Here is an 18,347-nt window from a genome sequence, read left to right on the forward strand (position 1 = left end):
CTTCAGGAATGCGACAATCTCTGGTGGGACGCCTTCACCACGGAGTTCTTTGAAGATGACGCCATGTTAACCATCACCTTCTGTTTGGAAGATGGGCCGAAGAGATACAGTAAGTAGTCTGATTATTCCATGCCCCGATACCTCTCTCCCCACCCCCCCCCCCACTTCATGATACCATGCTCCCAACTGAGGAAAACGTCACTGTTAATTACCCCAGTGGTGAGATGCCACAACATTGCTGGATGTGATGTTTCACGCTGGTGTAGCTGAGCCCTCTCCTGAGAACTATTTCTCGTCGTATCAGATAAAGAACCACATTATAGGCAGATTCCCAATGGCTCCGAGATAGAAGCACCGTCTCTGAGCAGCGCAGAGCAGCTCCCTGGTTCCATTCCTGGTCTGCGCTGAATTCGATGATTGACAGTTGGCCTCAGTGCCCCGGCCCATGCAGGGAAAAGAAACCACCCAGAGTTTTCGCTCCTGATCACCATCCCGTGACCCCTGCTGGGACGTGTGGGTGTGACGACAGGATCAGGGCCAGCCCCGATGCCTTTGCAGTGGTTGAATGTGTCAGTTTGGCTCATTCGGCCGCACTCTCGCCTCTGAGCCTGAAAGTCGTGGGTTCAAGTCCCACTCCAGACATTGAGCAAATATTGTAATATCACATTTCAACGCAGTACTGAGGGAGCGCCGCACTGTCGGAGGGTCAGTGCTGAGGGAGCGCCGCACTGTCGGAGGGTCAGTACTGAGGGAGCGCTGCACTGTCGGAGGGTCAGTGCTGAGGGAGCGCTGCACTGTCGGAGGGTCAGTGCTGAGGGAGCGCTGCACTGTCGGAGGGTCAGTACTGAGGGAGTGCCGCACTGTCGGAGGGTCAGTGCTGAGGGAGCACTGCACTGTCGGAGGGTCAGTACTGAGGGAGTGCCGCACTGTCGGAGGGTCAGTGCTGAGGGAGCGCTGCACTGTCGGAGGGTCAGTACTGAGGGAGTGCCGCACTGTCGGAGGGTCAGTGCTGAGGGAGCACTGCACTGTCGGAGGGTCAGTACTGAGGGAGTGCCGCACTGTCGGAGGGTCAGTGCTGAGGGAGCGCTGCACTGTCGGAGGGTCAGTACTGAGGGAGTGCTGCACTGTCGGAGGTGCTGTCTTTCAGATGAGACATTAAACCGAGGCCCCCTCTGCCCTCCCAGGTGGATGTAAAAGATCCCATAGCCACTATTTCGAAGAAGAGCAGGGGAGTTCTCCCCGGTGTCCTGGCCAATATTTATTCCTCAACCAATCCCACTTGAACAGATGATCTGGTCATTTATCCCATTACTGTTTGTGGGATCTTGCTGTGCGCAAATTGGCTGCCAGGTTTCCTACATAACAACAGTGATTACTCTTCAAAAGTACTTCATTGGCTGTAAAGCGCTTTGGGATGACGTGGAAGGCACAATATAAATGCAAGTTCTTTCTTCTTTCTTCTTTCTTGACACTCATTGTCGGGACCCACTCACTGAGAACGGGTACAAGGGTGAAGTGCTGGAGGGCGACTGGTATCAGTGGAACTATTATTGCAGCAGAGAATTGGTACCTTCAAATCAAATAATACTTTCCCGTTTCTTCCATCTCTCCCGCAGCTATCGGCCGGACGCTGATTCCCCGCTACTTCCGCAGCATCTTCGAGGGCGGAGCCACCGACCTGTACTATGTCCTCAAGCACCCAAAGGAATCATTCCACAATAACTTTGTGTCGTTGGACTGCGACCAGTGCACGATGGTCACGCAGCACGGGAAGCCCATGTTCACCAAGGTACAGCCCGACTCGGGACCCCGCAACCGCGGCCCAGCACCCCCTCGCTGCTGAGGCTCACAGCGGGAACGGAGTGGGGGGGGGGGGAAGGAGGGAACGAGTTGCAATTTGTCTCTTGTCCGGGACGGGACGGGACGGGGACGGGGGGGTTGGGGGTTTGCACCTCCAGACGCGGATCCCTGCCCATTAAACGAGGCCGATTGATTCGCGTGGCGTCACAACAGCTCGAAGGAGCGGCCCCTCTCCCAGCAGTGGCAAGTTTCCATTCCCTGTTTCCGTGCTTGTGGCCTCTCTGAGTGTATTTGCCGAATTAAGATCAACTTTGCGCCGTGGACCCAGGAATTGCATTGAGACTGACCTAAACTCAACTCATAGGACCCCCCCCCCCACAGTTAATGTTGCCAAACCTCCAGGAATCAAAGATTAATCTCCTGGACACTGCTGCCAGCAAAACCCGGAAGAAAAATCATAGGGGCCTTAAAAAAAAACTTCACGAAATGTTCTTGGAACATGTTCGTTTATATCGGAGACGGGCGAGAAAAAAACTGTTTGACCGGGTGGGGGTTGGAGGTGGGAGGTCATGTGATAAAACCTCCAGGAATATGGCCAACCAGAGTTGGCAACCCTACTTACAGCCAATAAACAGGTGAGATTATTGTACTCAAACCCAGGTCCCATAGGGTGAATTTTCAGAGGTGGGGTCCATGTTTTTTTTTTGGGGGTTGAGGGTGTGACACCTTTCTCTTTCCTGTCCCCTCTCTGTGGCATCCAGGCGAATGGGTGGGTGAGTGGGCGAGTTAGATCCAGGCCTCTGCTGGTGCTACTCTGACACCGAGCACCATCAGGCACATGAGAAGGGTCCAGGAGCCAACAGTTCCATCATTTGCGCATCCCTCCCCCCCTTACCGGTTGTCCCCTGGCACCCAGTGGCGTAGCGCACTGGGACGCTAACACGTCGTCCCATCTTTGCAGGCTAATGTTCTGACCAACTCTGGCACACAGTCGACAGGGTTTGATCAAGAAGGTGGCCAGCTGCCATCTCCTCAAGGACAACGAGGGATGGGCAATAAATGCCGGCCTTGGCAGCGACGCCCACATCCCGAGAATGAAAAAAAAAAATCAGGGGAGGGTGTGTGAGAGTGTTGTAATTGATGGTGAGGTTTATCATAGAATCATAGAAATTTATGGCACAGAAGGAGGCCATTCGGCCCATCGTGTCTGTGCTGGCCGAAAAAGAGCCATCCAGCCTAATCCCACTTTCCAGCACTTGGTCCGTAGCCCTGTAGGTTACAGCACTTCAGGTGCACATCCAGGTACTTTTAAATGAGTTGAGGGTTTCTGCCTCTCCCACCCTCTCAGGCAGTGAGTTCCAGACCCCCACCACCCTCTGGGTGAAAAAAATTCTCCTCAGCTCCCCTCTAATCCTTCTACCAATTACTTTAAATCTATGCCCCCTGATTATTGACCCCTCTGCTGAGGGAAATAGGTCCTCCCTATCCACTCTATCTAGTCCAGTCATAATTTTATCCACTTCAATTAAATCACCCCTCAGCCCCTCTGTTCCAAAGAGAACAACCCCAGCCTATCCAATCTTTCCTCATAGCTAAAATTCTCCAGCCCTGGCAACATCCTCGTAAATCTCCTCTGCACCCTCTCTAGTGCAATTACATCCTTCCTGTAATGTGGTGACCAGAACTGTACACAGTACTCAAACTGTGGCCTAACTAATGTTTTATACAATTCTAGCATAACCTCCCTGCTCTTATATTCTATGCCTCGGCTAATAAAGGAAAGTATCCCGTATGCCTTCTTAACCACCTTATCTACCTGTCCTGCTACCTTCAGGGATCTGTGGACATGCACTCCAAGGTCCCTCTGTTCCTCTACACCTCTCAGTATCCTCCCATTTATTCTGTATTCCTTTGCCTTGTTTGCCCTCCCCAAATGCATTACCTCACACTTCTCCAGATTGAATTCCATTTGCCACTTTTCTGCCCATCTGACCAGTCCATTGATATCTTCCTGCAGTCTACAGCTTTCCTCCTCACTATCAACCACATGGTCAATTTTTGTATCATCTGCAAGCTTCTTAATCATGCCCCCTACATTTAAGTCCAAATCATTAATATATATCACAAAAAGCAAGGGATAGAACATAAGAACATAAGAAATAGGAGCAGGAGTAGGCCAATCGGCCCCTCGAGCCTGCTCCGCCATTCAATAAGATCATGGTTGATCTGATCCTAACCTCAAATCTAAATTCATGTCCAATTTCCTGCCCGCTCCCCGTAACCCCTAATTCCCTTTACTTCTAGGAAACTGTCTATTTCTGTTTTAAATTTATTTAATGATGTAGCTTCCACAGCTTCCTGGGGCAGCAAATTCCACAGACCTACTACCCTCTGAGTGAAGAAGTTTCTCCTCATCTCAGTTTTGAAAGAGCAGCCCCTTATTCTAAGATTATGCCCCCTAGTTCTAGTTTCACCCATCCTTGGGAACATCCTTACCGCATCCACCCGATCAAGCCCCTTCACAATCTTATATGTTTCAATAAGATCGCCTCTCATTCTTCTGAACTCCAATGAGTAGAGTCCCAATCTACTCAACCTCTCCTCATATGTCCACCCCCTCATCCCCGGGATTAACCGAGTGAACCTTCTTTGTACTGCCTCGAGAGCAAGTATGTCTTTTCTTAAGTATGGACACCAAAACTGTATGCAGTTTTCCAGGTGCGGTCTCACCAATACCTTATATAACTGCAGCAATACCTCCCTGTTTTTATATTCTATCCCCCTAGCAATAAAAGCCAACATTCCATTGGCCTTCTTGATCACCTGCTGCACCTACATACTAACTTTTTGATCCTCTTGCACTAGGACCCCCAGATCCCTTTGTACTGCAGTTTCTTGCCATTAAGATAATAACTTGCTCTCTGATTTTTCCTGCCATAGTGCATAACCTCACATTTTCCAATATTGTATTGCATCTCCACCCACTCACCCAGCCTGTCTATATCCCCTTGTAGGTTTTTTATGTCCTCCTCACTCTCTACTTTCCCTCCCATCTTTGTATCATCTGCAAACTTTGATATGTTGCACTCGGTCCCCTCCTCTAAATCGTTAATATAGATTGTAAAGAGTTGGGGACCCAGCACCGACCCCTGTGGAACACCACTGGCTACTGGTTGCCAGTCCGAGAATGAACCATTTATCCCAACTCTCTGCTTCCTGGTACTGAGCCCTGCGGAACCCCACTGGAAATAGCCTTCCAGTCACAAAAATACCCATAGACCATTACCCTTTGCTTCCTGCCACTGAGCCCATTTTGGATCCAACTTGCCACTTTCCCTTGGATCCCATGGGCTTTTACTTTTTTGACCAGTCTGCCATGAGGGACCTTGTCAAAAAGCCTTGCTAAAATCCATGTAGACTACATCAAACACGTTACCCTCATCGACTCTCCGAGTTACCGCCTCAAAAAATTCAATCAAGTTAGTCAGACATGACCTTCCCTTAGTAAATCCATGCTGACTGTCCTATAATTACTCGGTCTCCTTTCCTCCTTTCTTAAACAACAGTACAACGTTAGCAGTCCTCCAATCCTCCGGCACCATGCCTGTATGCAGTGAGGATTGGAAAATGATGGTCAGAGCCTGCGTTATTTCCTCCCTTGCTTCTCTTAACAGCCTGGGATACATTTCATCCGGCCCTGGTGATTTATCTACTTTCAAAGATGCTAATCCCCTTAATACTTCCTCTCTCACTGTGTTTATCCCATCCAATATTTCACACTCCTCCTCCTTAACTGCAATGTTTAGTACAGAGAATATTATAATTAACACTTGTAATGAGGGTGATTCATTGTTATTATTTATCCTGTCACTGGTCCTGTTGCTAGGTGTGTGTGGAGGGGCGGTTATATCTGGAGTTCATGTTTGATGATATGATGAGGATTAAGACCTGGCATTTTAACATCCGGCAGCACCGTGAGCTGATCCCACGCAGCATCCTCGCTATGAATGTGAGTATCTCCTTCCCCAGCCTGGTCTCTGGCTCCTTCTTCACACTCAGATCCGGGAACTCTGGTGCTTTTTTCTCAGCGGGCTGTCGCACTGGAGTGCCTGAACTAGGGAAGGATATCCCTCTCCGGCACTAACATCCCTCACCTTAATAAGCACTGAAATCCACAAGAACACGTCCTTCAAAGATTTGGTTCCTCTAAACCCAGTTCAAATACTTTCGGTGAGAGAAAAATCCCAATTTTGCCCGGAGGGGGACAAACAATGTTTTTTAATGTCGGCTCCTTGCAAAGTGATTTGAACTCCTTTACGTGAAAATACGATTCACGTGCGAGAAGTGAGTTAACCCGGTAACTCACAAGTGCCAAATTTGCGAGTGCATTTTGGTTAATGCCACAAGCTTGATAATATAATTTCCCATGGGTACCTATGATCTCTTTCTGTCATAAATGAATTCAGTAATTGATTAGGTGGAAGGGTGAAAAGCTCAGGTTAATGGTTTTCCTCAGTCCCCATGCTGATTACCTGTTGGGGTTTAAGGGATTAGGATGTTTAAACTTTGAACATTCTCTTCAAATTAATCATTCAAGGAAAAATTCTTCCAGTATTTAACGTGTGATGTAATCTCCATAAATGGATCATCACATCACCAATTTATTTTGTTGAGTTTTGCTCTAAGACAGGCCCTAGCTCAAGTCTCACAAACTTTGAGATTCTCTTGAGTTACTCACTAGGGAAGAGGAGCTGAGAAAGTTCCCTGTTGCCTTCCTCCTGGTTTTTGTCTTCGGAGTACCCTCTTCAAAGCCAAGGATCCCCACCTACCCTTTACAATGGGAGGGGGCCGCCCGCACTCATCAGACACAAGTACCCCGCTGGACATCAGTATTCAGAGCTGGCGCTCTGGTCTCTGCTCACCGGGGCTGTATGGAGTGGGGCTTAAACCCACCCCTGAGCTAGTGGTCACTCCGTCCGGACATGAGTATCCCGCTGGGATGTCACCCCAGTATTTATGGACCATATTCTAGTCTCCACTCGCTGGGACTGTCTGGAGTGGGGCTCGAACCCTTCACCTGACTCAGAGGCAGGAATATTACCCCTGAGGAAGATGCTTGCTCTTACATCATCACTAAAGGTGTAAAATTCTTTGTGGTACTGGTACACGCTGACTTTTCAAAGTGACAGCCCATTGATGGCCGTGTACCATTGATGGCCGTGTACCATTGATGGCCGTGTACCATTGATGGCCGTGTACCATTGATGGCCGTGTACCATTGATGATACCGGTCAGTAAGGGCGAATGAATAACAGCCAAAAAAACCCACCAAACTCTGAAAATAAACCTGTGACTCTGCTCCGAGTTTCTCGTAACCTGGGGGAATCTGTTGTTTTTGTATTAATCCAACCCAACCTCACCAACCTGCTCATTGATTTTCATTCCTTGTCGTTAACAGTCCCAGGACCCACAGATGCTGGACCAACTGTCAAAGAACATCACGAGATGCGGACTTTCCAACTCCACCCTCAACTACCTCCGAGTAAGGGCAAGTTTAAAGCGAAGCGTCCTCGCTTAAAAATCTATTAGGGAGAAACTGGGCCTCTTGCTGACATTTTAATCCGTATCGATCGCTAAATCCTACATGTTCTGAAGAATTTTACAATTTAAAGAAAATTTCAGCTTCCAGCTGAATCTTTTTAATCTTTAAGGCAGCGGTGATATCCAGCATTAGTTCATCATCTAACAATAAAATCATTTCCCACTTCCAATTTTGTCACCTTTCACGGGTGCCAGCAGTTCTCTGGTACATCGTCCAAACGGCTGCACTTAAGGTGTGAGCCGCAGACAGTGTGGAGCCAGCAAGCTATTTGACCATGGAAGGCATCAGAGTTGGATGCTCTGGCATGCAGCAACTAATTGCGGCGACAGAAAAAACGCATACCCAACGAGGCGAGTCCTTTCGGATTCCTCCTGTGCCCCCCTGACCCTCAGCCACTGCTCCGATTCACCACCGTTCTCCCACTATTCCGGGTGAGAGAATCCCAGTCTGTTACAAGACTACCAAGTTAGAGGGACCCAGTCCCCACAATAGCGAGCTGTCTTTTCATTAGAGAGCGGCAGACTTTAGCTGCATGGTGGCCAATTTGTTGAGCGCTGCACCACCAGCGATATCCCACGGCAAGAGCTCCCAAACTGTGGCTCCTGAGCTCCAGCCCGCAAAGCGAACAATCTCAGACAGGAAAAAAAAACCCCTCTGGTCCGTTCAGCCCGTCCCACACAACTGCAACGCTCTGTGTATCACAACGTGTACACTGCCCACCCCAACCCGAAAACCATGTAATCTGGGAGGGGCGAAAACCAGATAACAAACTCAGGCCAATTTGGGGGAAAAAATCTGGGAAATTCCTCTCCGACCCCCCCCCCAACTTAGGTGATCGAAACCAGTCCAGGAGGTCACTCTGGCCCTGATAATTCTATGCACCTGCCCCTTATACGAGGGGATCTCCACCCCAGCCAGAAACAGGTCCAGCTCTCACTTGAAGCCGGCAGCCTGATCCAGAGGCCCACTATTCTCTGGGGAAAGAACCACCTCCCGACATCTAACCTCGATCTGCCCTCGTACAAGGCCCCTGGCCTTCTTACTTGTTGGTTTATCTTGTTTGAATCTGGGGTCCTGGAAGCTTGGAATGAGCTGTCCTTAGTGCAGGTACCTCGTGGTTGGGTACAGTAGTTGTGTGGTTGTGGTTACTGGACCAGCAGCCAAGAGGTCACGAGTTCAAATCCCACCATGAGCAAGTTGTGAAATTGAATTTAATAAATCTGGTCATTTGTGGCTTGGCACCAGTAAAAATGACCATAAAACTGTTATATTATCATTAAAAAAACATTGTTAAATTGTCTTGCTGCAAAAGGAACTTGCCTAACAAGTGGCCACCACCAATAAAATAAGTATTTGTTTTCACTTACCATCCTCTGGAGCCAGGAGGAGCAGGTCCGTTCATCCGTGCTCGTCAGCCCTCCTGAGGACCGACGCTGGCCCACGATCGCTCCCCTCCATGTTCTTCTCCACCCCGCCCCGCCCACCTTCCAGGACTTACCTTGAGGCCACTGCCCGAGAGGCAAGCAGCCCAAATTGTATCAGGTGACAGGAGTGAGCTGCCTCTGGAGGCACAACAGGCATCTGCAACTCACCCCGATGATTAAAATGAGACCCGAGGCCCAATTTCGGGGCGGGTCTTGGACCTTCCAGTTTACACGCGTGCTGGGAGCGTGCCGCCATGTTATCGCGACCACAACGATGTTTTACCCCTTTGAGACTTTAGTTACCGGCTGATGATAAGGCACAATGTCCTGACAGAGTCTGCACATCTCCGTGGAGATTAAGGTGGAAACCCAATATCATGTACCAAGACGTGTAACTGGTCCTTCTCCTCTTTGTCTCCTTACGTCCCCCCTTTATCCAATTCTGCTTCTTCCTCCTCACCCCCTCTTCCTCCTCCTGCCATTCCTCCTGCCTCCTTCTCTTCTTTCCTCTTCTCCTTCCGCTCTCCCTTGCTCCCTCGTTCTCCTCAACCCCCGGCAGCTCTGTGTTATTTTAGAGCCAATGCAGGAGCTGATGTCCAGGCATAAAACCTACAGCTTAAGCCCCAGGGACTGCCTCAAGACTTGCCTGTTCCAGAAGTGGCAGCGGATGGTGGCTCCCCCTGGTAAGTGAATGAGAGGCTCTGTGACTCTTTAGTTGGTGCCTTTCTGTGACAGTGAAAGCAAGTGAGAAAAAAATTCCCACGTGGGGTAGAAACTGTACATCATTACGCGCATTTTACGGGGCGTGAAACAGCGCAACGAGGGACAATTTCAGGAGACAATGTCCCACACCTAAAGGACCTTAGCGTATCAACTGTGTCTCAGTGGGCAGCACTCTCACCTCTAACTCAGAAGGTTGTGGGTTCAAGTCCCACTCTAGGGACTTGAGTACAAAATCTAGGCTGACACTCCCAGTGCCAGTACTGAGGGAGAGCTGCACTGTTGGAGGTGCCGTCTTTTGGATGAGATAAAACCGAGGCCCTGTCTGCCCTCTCAGGTGGACGTAAAAGATCCCATGGCACTATTTTGAAGAAGAGCAGAGGCATTTGGGCCCCGACTATTCCCAATATATATCAATGATTTGGATGAGGGAACGGAATGTAACATTTCCAAGTTTGCAGACGACACAAAGCTGGGGTGGAATGTGAGCTGTGAGGAGGATGCAAAGAGGCTCCAATGTTATTTAGACAAGTTGGGTGAGTGGGCAAGAACATGGCAGATGCAGTATAACGTGGATAAATGTGAGGTTATCCACTTTGGTTGTAAAAACAGAAAGGCAGATTATTATCTGAATGGTGATTAGATTGGGAAAAGGGGAGGTGCAACGAGACCTGGGTGTCCTTGTACACCAGTCGCTGAAAGCGAGCATTCAGGTGCAGCAAGCAGTTAGGAAGGCGGCCTCGCTTCCTACATTACAACAGTGACTACACTTCAAAAGTACTTCATTGGCTGTAAAGTGCTTTGGGACGTCCCGAGGTCATGAAGGGTGCTATAGAAATGCAAATCTTTCTTCTGCCTCTGAAATGTAATGGGCCAGGTCATTTTCAGGCGTCCCTGTCGACTGCCTACAACAGGCATTAGGCCCTGTTACATATGTAAATAAGATCATAAGAACATAAGAAATAGGAGCAGGGGTAGGCCATCCGGCCCCTCGAGCCTGCTCCACCGTTCAACAAGATCATGGCTGATCTTCTACCTCAACGCCATTTCCCTGCTCTATCCCCATATCCCTCGATGCCTTTAATATCTAGAAATCTATCGATCTCTGTTTTGAATGTACTCAATGACTGAGCCTCCACAGCCCTCTGGGGGTAGAGAATTCCAAAAATTCACCACCCTCTGAATAAAGACATTTCTCCTCATCTCAGTCCTAAATGGCCGACCCCTTATTCTGAGACTGTGACCCCTGGTTCTAGATTCCCCAGACAGGGGAAACATCCTCCCTGCATCTACCCTGTCGAGCTCTGTAAGAATTTTGTACGTTTCAATGAGATTTCTTTTTTAAAATTTTTTTATTATTATTTAAATTTTTTTTTTATTAAATGAGGGGTCTAATGCCTGTTTTAGGCCCCCGTGCTGAGATTGGTCTGCGAGGAGTGGGGCAGGAGTCAGTCCTGCTCCGCCCAGGATTCTTCAGCGACTGCTGCGGCCTCAATACCAGTGGCGTGGGGCACAGCACCGCGGTGAGATTGGGTAGTTCCGCATCTGACACGTGCTGTACCTGCCCTGGGAGTGGGTCGGTGCTGGCACTGGGTGCCGCCTGAAATGGGAAAATGTTCCATTCCCCAACACGAGCATCTCTCACCCGGACAAAAGGAAAACTGACCCGGGAGAGGGGGGAGGATTTACCAATTAGGCAGGTTTAAGGGATTTTTAAAAATTCGTTCATGGGATGTGGGCGTCGCTGGCGAGGCCGGCATTTATTGCCCATCCCTAATTGCCCTTGAGAAGGTGGTGGTGAGCCGCCTTCTTGAACCGCTGCAGTCCGTGTGGTGAAGGTTCTCCCACAGTGCTGTTAGGAAGAGAGTTCCAGGATTTTGACCCAGTGACGATGAAGGAACGGCCGATATATTTCCAAGTCGGGATGGTGTGTGACTTGGAGGGGAACGTGCAGGTGGTGTTGTTCCCATGCGCCTGCTGCTCTTGTCCTTCTAGGTGGTAGAGGTCGCGGGTTTGGGAGGTGCTGTCGAAGAAGCCTTGGCGAGTTGCTGCAGTGCATCCTGTGGATGGTACACACTGCAGCCACAGTGCGCCGGTGGTGAAGGGAGTGAATGTTTAGGGTGGTGGACGGGGTGCCATTGATAAGATCACTCGTCGTCAATTGATACCGATTCCTTGTTTCGCCAGCGGAACCAGCCAGACAGGCACCGAGTAAACGCAGGAAAAGGAAAATGTCCGGGGGTAGCACCATCAGCAGCGGCACAAACTCCAACACCAACAGCAACAGCAAAAAGAAGAGCCCGGCCAGTAGTTTTGCGCTGTCCAGTCAGGTACCTGTAAGCATCCACGTTTCTTTGGCCTTCACTCACTGAGCTGTACGAGGACAGGAAATCACCAGATTTTCCTCTCTTTTTCTGGGAAATTCTCTTTACAGAGTTTGGATTTGATGGCGTTGTTTTCGCTTCGCTCTTTCCCGCCCAGCGTCGGCTTTGAACACTGGGCTGATGACCTGCTGGGCACTCCCTTGCCTGGGCTGACCACTCAGGCACCTCACTCAAGGGACCTGAGGGTGGGTCCCGCACCCAAAGAACCAGCAAGAGTCAACGCCTTCAGGAGAAGGAGGGAGAAAATTTAAGGGGAGGAATAATAAATAGCAAAGAGTTGGTGTATCAGGTGCTCTGGTGATTGACCTCAGACCCAGTGGGATGAGTTTCTGGTCATCTGGGTTGCTGGAGTGAGCAGGAACGTCACTGAGGAAAGGCCTACAGAGAGAGAGAGAGACTGTCCACCAGGCCTGGTCTCAAGCTGATTACAGGGTGGTACTGGCAGAGACTTGGGAATAGATTGTCCGCCTGCCCTCTTAACAATGTGTTGTGTGGATGGGAGGAGTTGAGGGGGGGGAAAGGATCCTAACGGTGGGGAGAAAACTTTAACAAATTGGGCCATGGGTTCCATCCCTACGGTCATTGGGTGGACTCATGTAAAAACCATAGGTGAGATATGATTCTGTGTCAGTGTATCTGGGTGTGTGTCCGGGGTTATGTGTGTGTCAGTGTATCTGGGTGTGTGTCCAGGGTTATGTGTGTGTCAGTGTATCTGGGTGTGTGTTTGGGGTTATGTGTGTGTCAGTGTATCTGGGTGTGTGTCCAGGGTTATGTGTGTGTCAGTGTGTCTGGGTGTGTGTTTGGGGTTATGTGTGTGTCAGTGTATCTGGGTGTGTGTCCAGGGTTATGTGTGTGTCAGTGTGTCTGGGTGTGTGTTTGGGGTTATGTTTCTGTGTCAGTGTATCTGGGTGTGTGTTTGGGGTTATGTGTGTGTCATAACGGTCTGCACCTGGCAGGGCCGGGGCCGCTGTCCTAGGAGGAGTGTTTGCTAGTGCTGTTGGGGAGGGTTTAAACTAAAGTGGCAGGGGGTTGGGAACCTGAGCAGGGAGAGAGAGGAAAGCGTAACAGGAAGGGACAGAAGGTATGGAGTAATAGGTAAAGTGTTAAAAAAGGAAAAAGCAGGAACTAAGCGTCACAAAACAGATTTGAAAGTTCTTTATCTGAATGCACGTAGCATTCGTAATAAAATGGACGAGTTAACGGCACAAATAACTACGTATGGGTATGATCTTGTGGCCATTACAGAAACATGGCTGCAGGGTGACAACGACTGGGAATTAAATATGCCAGGGTATTTAACAATCAGGAAGGACAGGCAGGAAGGAAGGGGAGGTGGGGTGGCTATGTTAATAAAGGAAGGAATCACTGTAATACAGAGAAATAATATTGGGACAAAGCATCAAGATAATGAAACAGTTTGGGTGGAGATAAGGAATAATAAGGGAAAAAAAACATTAGTGGGCGTAGTATATAGGCCTCCTAATAGTTGCAACTCTGCTGGAAGAAGTATTAATCAGGAGATAGTCGGGGCATGTAATAAGGGAACAGCCATAATTATGGGGGATTTTAATTATCATATTAACTGGACAAATCAAATTGGGCAGAGCAGCCTTGAGGACGAGTTCATTGAGTGCATCAGGGATGGATTTCTTGAGCAGTATGTAACTGATCCTACAAGGGGGCAGGCAACCTTGGACCTGGTCCTGTGTAATGAGTCAGGATTAATTAATAATGTCCTAGTTAAGGATCCCCTTGGAACGAGCGACCACAACATGGTTGAATTCCATATCCAATTAGAGGGTGAGAAGGTTGATTCTCAAACAAGCGTACTGAGCTTGAATAAAGGAGACTATGATGGTATGAGAGCGGAATTGATTAAAGTGGACTGGGAAAATAGATTAAAGGGTAAGACGGTACATGAGCAGTGGTGTTCATTTAGGGAGTTATTTTACAACTTTCAAAATAAATATATTCCACTGAGGAAAAAAGGGTGTAAAAGAAATGACAGCCACCCGTGGCTAAGTAAAGAAATCAAGGATAGTATCCGACTAAAAACAAGGACATATAAGGTAGCCAAACTTAGTGGGAGGATAGAAGATTGGGAATTCTTCAAAAGACAGCAAAAAGTAACTAAAGGATTGATTAAGAAAGGGAAGTTAGATTATGAAAAGAAATTAGCAAAAAATATAAAAACAGATAGCAAGAGTTTCTATAGTTATATAAAAAGAAAAAGGGTGGCTAAGGCAAACATAGGTCCCTTAGAGGATGAGACCGGGAAATTAATGGTGGGAAACATGGAGATGGCAAAAATGCTGAACAAATATTTTGTTTCAGTCTTTACAGTAGAGGACACTAAGAATATCCCAACACTGGACAAACAGGGGACTCTCGGGGGGGAGGAGCTAAATACGATTAAAATCACTCAAGAGATGGTACTCAGTAAAATAATGGGACTCAAGGCGGATAAATCCCCTGGACCTGATGGCTTCCATCCTAGGGTCTTGAGGGAAGTGGCAGTAGGGATTGTGGATGCTTTGGTGATAGTTTTCCAAAATTCCCTGGACTCAGGAGAGGTCCCGGCAGATTGGAAAACTGCTAATGTAACACCGTTATTTAAAAAGGGTAGTAGGCAGAAGGCTGGAAATTATAGGCCAGTTAGCTTAACATCTGTGGTGGGTAAAATTTTGGAGTCTATTATTAAGGAGACAGTAACGGAACATTTAGATAAGCATAATTTAATAGGACAAAGTCAGCATGGCTTTATGAAGGGGAAGTCATGTCTGACAAATTTGCTTGAGTTCTTCGAGGATATAACGTATAGGGTGGATAAAGGGGAACCAGTGGACGTAGTGTATTTAGACTTCCAGAAGGCATTCGACAAGGTGCCACATAATAGATTATTACTTAAGATAAAAAATCACGGGATTGGGGGTAATATTCTGGCATGGGTGGAGGATTGGTTATCGAACAGGAGGCAGAGAGTTGGGATAAATGGTTCATTTTCGGACTGGCAACCAGTAACCAGTGGTGTTCCACAGGGGTCGGTGCTGGGTCCCCAACTCTTTACAATCTATATTAACGATTTGGAGGAGGGGACCGAGTGCAACATATCAAAATTTGCAGATGATACAAAGATGGGAGGGAAAGTAGAGAGTGAGGAGGACATAAAAAACCTGCAAGGGGATATAGATAGGCTGGGTGAGTGGGCGGAGATTTGGCAGATGCAATATAATATTGGAAAATGTGAGGTTATGCACTTTGGCAGGAAAAATCAGAGAGCAAGTTATTTTCTTAATGGCGAGAGACTGGAAAGTACTGCAGTACAAAGGGATCTGGGGGTCCTAGTGCAAGAAAATCAAAAAGTTGGTATGCAGGTGCAGCAGGTGATCAAGAAAGCCAACGGAATGTTGGCTTTTATTGCTAGGGGGATAGAATATAAAAACAAGGAGGTATTGCTGCAGTTATATAAGGTATTGGTGAGACCGCACCTGGAATACAGCATACAGTTTTGGTGTCCATACTTAAGAAAAGACATACTTGCTCTCGAGGCAGTACAAAGAAGGTTCACTCGGTTAATCCCGGGGATGAGGGGGCGGACATATGAGGAGAGGTTGAGTAGATTGGGACTCTACTCATTGGAGTTCAGAAGAATGAGAGGCGATCTTATTGAAACATATAAGATTGTGAAGGGTCTTGATCGGGTGGATGCGGTAAGGATGTTCCCAAGGATGGGTGAAACTAGAACTAGGGGGCATAATCTTAGAATAAGGGGCTGCTCTTTCAAAACTGAGATGAGGAGAAACTTCTTCACTCAGAGGGTGGTAGGTCTGTGGAATTTGCTGCCCCAGGAAGCTGTGGAAGCTACATCATTAAATAAATTTAAAACAGAAATAGACAGTTTCCTAGAAGTAAAGGGAATTAGGGGTTATGGGGAGCGGGCAGGAAATTGGACATGAAGCTGAGTTCGGATCGGTCAATGCCCTGTGGGTGGCGGAGAGGGCCCAGGGGCTATGTGGCCGGGTCCTGCTCCGACTTCTTGTGTTCTTTAGATTTGTGGTTGGGATCAGATCAGCCATGATCTTATTGAATGGCGGAGCAGGCTCGAGGGGCCGATTGGCCTACTCCTGCTCCAATTTCTTATGTTCTTATGTTCTTATGTGTATCTGGGTGTGTGTTTGGGGTTATGTTTCTGTGTCAGTGTATCTGGGTGTGTGTTTGGGGTTATGTGTGTGTCAGTGTATCTGGGTGTGTGTTTGGGGTTATGTGTGTGTCTGGGTTGAGTTTAACCGTGTCTGTGTTTTGAATATTTGCACCCGTATGTCAGTATGCCTCAAATTTAAAATTCTCATCCTTGTGTTCAAATCCCTCCATGGCCCCTCCCTATCTCTGTAACCTCCTCCAGCCCCACAACCCTCCGAGATCTCTGCGCTCCTCCAATTCTGGCCTCTTGCGCATCCCCGATTTTAATCGCTCCACCATTGGCGGCCGTGCCTTCAGCTGCCCGGGCCCTAAGCTCTGGAATTCCCTCCCCAAACCTCTCCGCCTCTCTCTCCTCCTTTAAGACGCTCCTTAAAACCCACCTCTTTGACCAAGCTTTTGGTCACCTGTCCTAATATCTCCTTATGTGGCTCGGTGTCAAATTTCGTCTGATAATCGCTCCTGTGAAGCGCCTTGGGATGTTTTACTGCGTTAAAGGCGCTATATAAATGCAAGTCGTTGTTTTGTTTAGGTGTTTCTGTGCACACGTGTGTTTATTGGGGGGTCCGTCTGTCTGTCCTGTCGCGAGTTGTTCCTGAAATGAGCTGAGGTCACCTCCCTGTTGCAGGACGTGATGGTGGTGGGTGAGCCCACCCTGATGGGGGGCGAGTTCGGCGACGAGGACGAGCGGCTGATCACGCGGTTGGAGAACACCCAGTACGACGCGACCAATGGCATCGACGACGAGGACAGCTTCAACAACTCGCCCGCGCTGGGGGCCAACAGTCCCTGGAACAGCAAGCCCCCATCGAGCCAGGAGAGCAAGTCGGAGAACCCAACATCGCAGGCTTCCCAGTAAAGATGTACCGAACGTCGCTCGTTCAAAACCCGAAATAAATCGACCTGTCAAAGTAACCACAAGGGGAGGTACCAGGGAATTCACACCCCCCCCAACTTGTGCAACCAATAACAAAAAGCATCAGTGATTGGTCTCTCCTTCTTTCCACTCTGTCACAACCGTGATTATTGGATATAATACCTGCTTCTATTTTTTTTTTAGCTAAAAAGTATTTTCCTCTAACTCTCTCTTAAATACTAAAAAAAAAAGTGTTAAAAAATAAGTTGTAACTGAGAAGGATTGAAGTCTACGATTCCAGCTCCCTCCCTCCCTCCCTGCCGACCATTCTCTCGCCTGGCGCTGGGCGGGAAGAAAATTGGTGTTCTGGAAGGTTCCACAGCTGGCAGAGTGGGCAAACGCAGCACCTGTGCCGTACGGGCCAGGATATTTCCAAAGGTCGATTTCCCGGTCTGTCTTGAATTAGCTGGTGTCAGCGGGGACGGCAATATAGTGGGGTGGGGTGGGGTGGGGTGGGGGCGAGGGGGGGTGGTGGGTGGGTGGGTGGTGCTACGATGGTCCTCGTCCAGGGGTCCTGCTCCTCATCGCTATCTGGTGACGCCTTACAGGGAAAGTGCCCGTGCGTGGATCTCGGGTAAGGGCGGGACTGAGCTTGGCTGTGATGCCCCCAGTGGTAGAATAGCACCCAGACACACACACACACACAGACACAGACACAGACACACACACACAGACACACACACACTGCCTTAGATCGCACGAAGAATGGCCGCACGGACGGGCGGCTGGTGCCTGTGGAACCGTATCCCAGCGAGAGACAAGTGAGGAGGGGGACAAAAACTAGGGGGCGGGCCAGGGGCGGGGGGCGGTCAGTTACCGGTATGCAGATTTTCCACTGCCTCCCCACCCAAATGACTGCTACAATCCACCCCCCCGCCCCACAGAACCTGCCTCGGAGGGAGGGAGCTATCAACACAGAGGTCTACAGTAACATGCATCCTGAGCCTCAAAACCCACGAGTTTGTACAGCACCAATAGACTCCACAGTACAAGGACCTGCATATCCTTTGAAGGGGTATTCGTGATTTTATCGCATGGTATTCAAAACAAAAATTTAAGCTTTTTTTTTGCTATAAAAGTATTTATAGAAATTGCAATGACATTCTCCAGAGTTCCAGTAGGTTTATCCAGTGAACAGACCAAGGAGATCCCAGGTTCCACTCCCGGACCACACTGTGTTAGGCGTCTCGCCCAGAGTGACGGGAGGGGCCCTACAATTGGCCTCAGTACACCTGGGTTAGAGGGGAAAACATACTGGAAAATAAACATGTGTATGGCTGTTGAGTGAGGACACAGGATCCGGC

The 18,347-nt window shown here is 48.7% G+C and overlaps 1 protein-coding gene across 4 annotated transcripts in view; it reads left to right on the plus strand.

Annotated features, from left to right (window-relative positions):
• Positions 1-17,486, plus strand: part of ldb1a (LIM domain binding 1a) — a 64,855-nt gene extending 47,369 nt beyond the window's left edge. For 3 of the 4 annotated variants that reach the window (XM_068001992.1, XM_068001991.1, XM_068001989.1), the window contains 7 exons: positions 7-109; positions 1,617-1,789; positions 5,687-5,809; positions 7,259-7,342; positions 9,386-9,509; positions 11,734-11,882; positions 16,756-17,486. In XM_068001992.1, coding sequence (XP_067858093.1) covers positions 7-109; positions 1,617-1,789; positions 5,687-5,809; positions 7,259-7,342; positions 9,386-9,509; positions 11,734-11,882; positions 16,756-16,986 — 987 coding nt within the window. In that variant the 3' untranslated portion in view covers positions 16,987-17,486. The remainder of the gene's footprint in view (positions 1-6; positions 110-1,616; positions 1,790-5,686; positions 5,810-7,258; positions 7,343-9,385; positions 9,510-11,733; positions 11,883-16,755) is intronic. The other variant, XM_068001990.1, reaches the window with a different exon arrangement.
• The last annotated feature ends 861 nt before the right edge of the window (positions 17,487-18,347 follow it).

Source organism: Heptranchias perlo, chromosome 21 (genome assembly GCF_035084215.1).
Source record: "Heptranchias perlo isolate sHepPer1 chromosome 21, sHepPer1.hap1, whole genome shotgun sequence".
Taxonomy (NCBI): Eukaryota; Metazoa; Chordata; class Chondrichthyes; order Hexanchiformes; family Hexanchidae; genus Heptranchias; species Heptranchias perlo.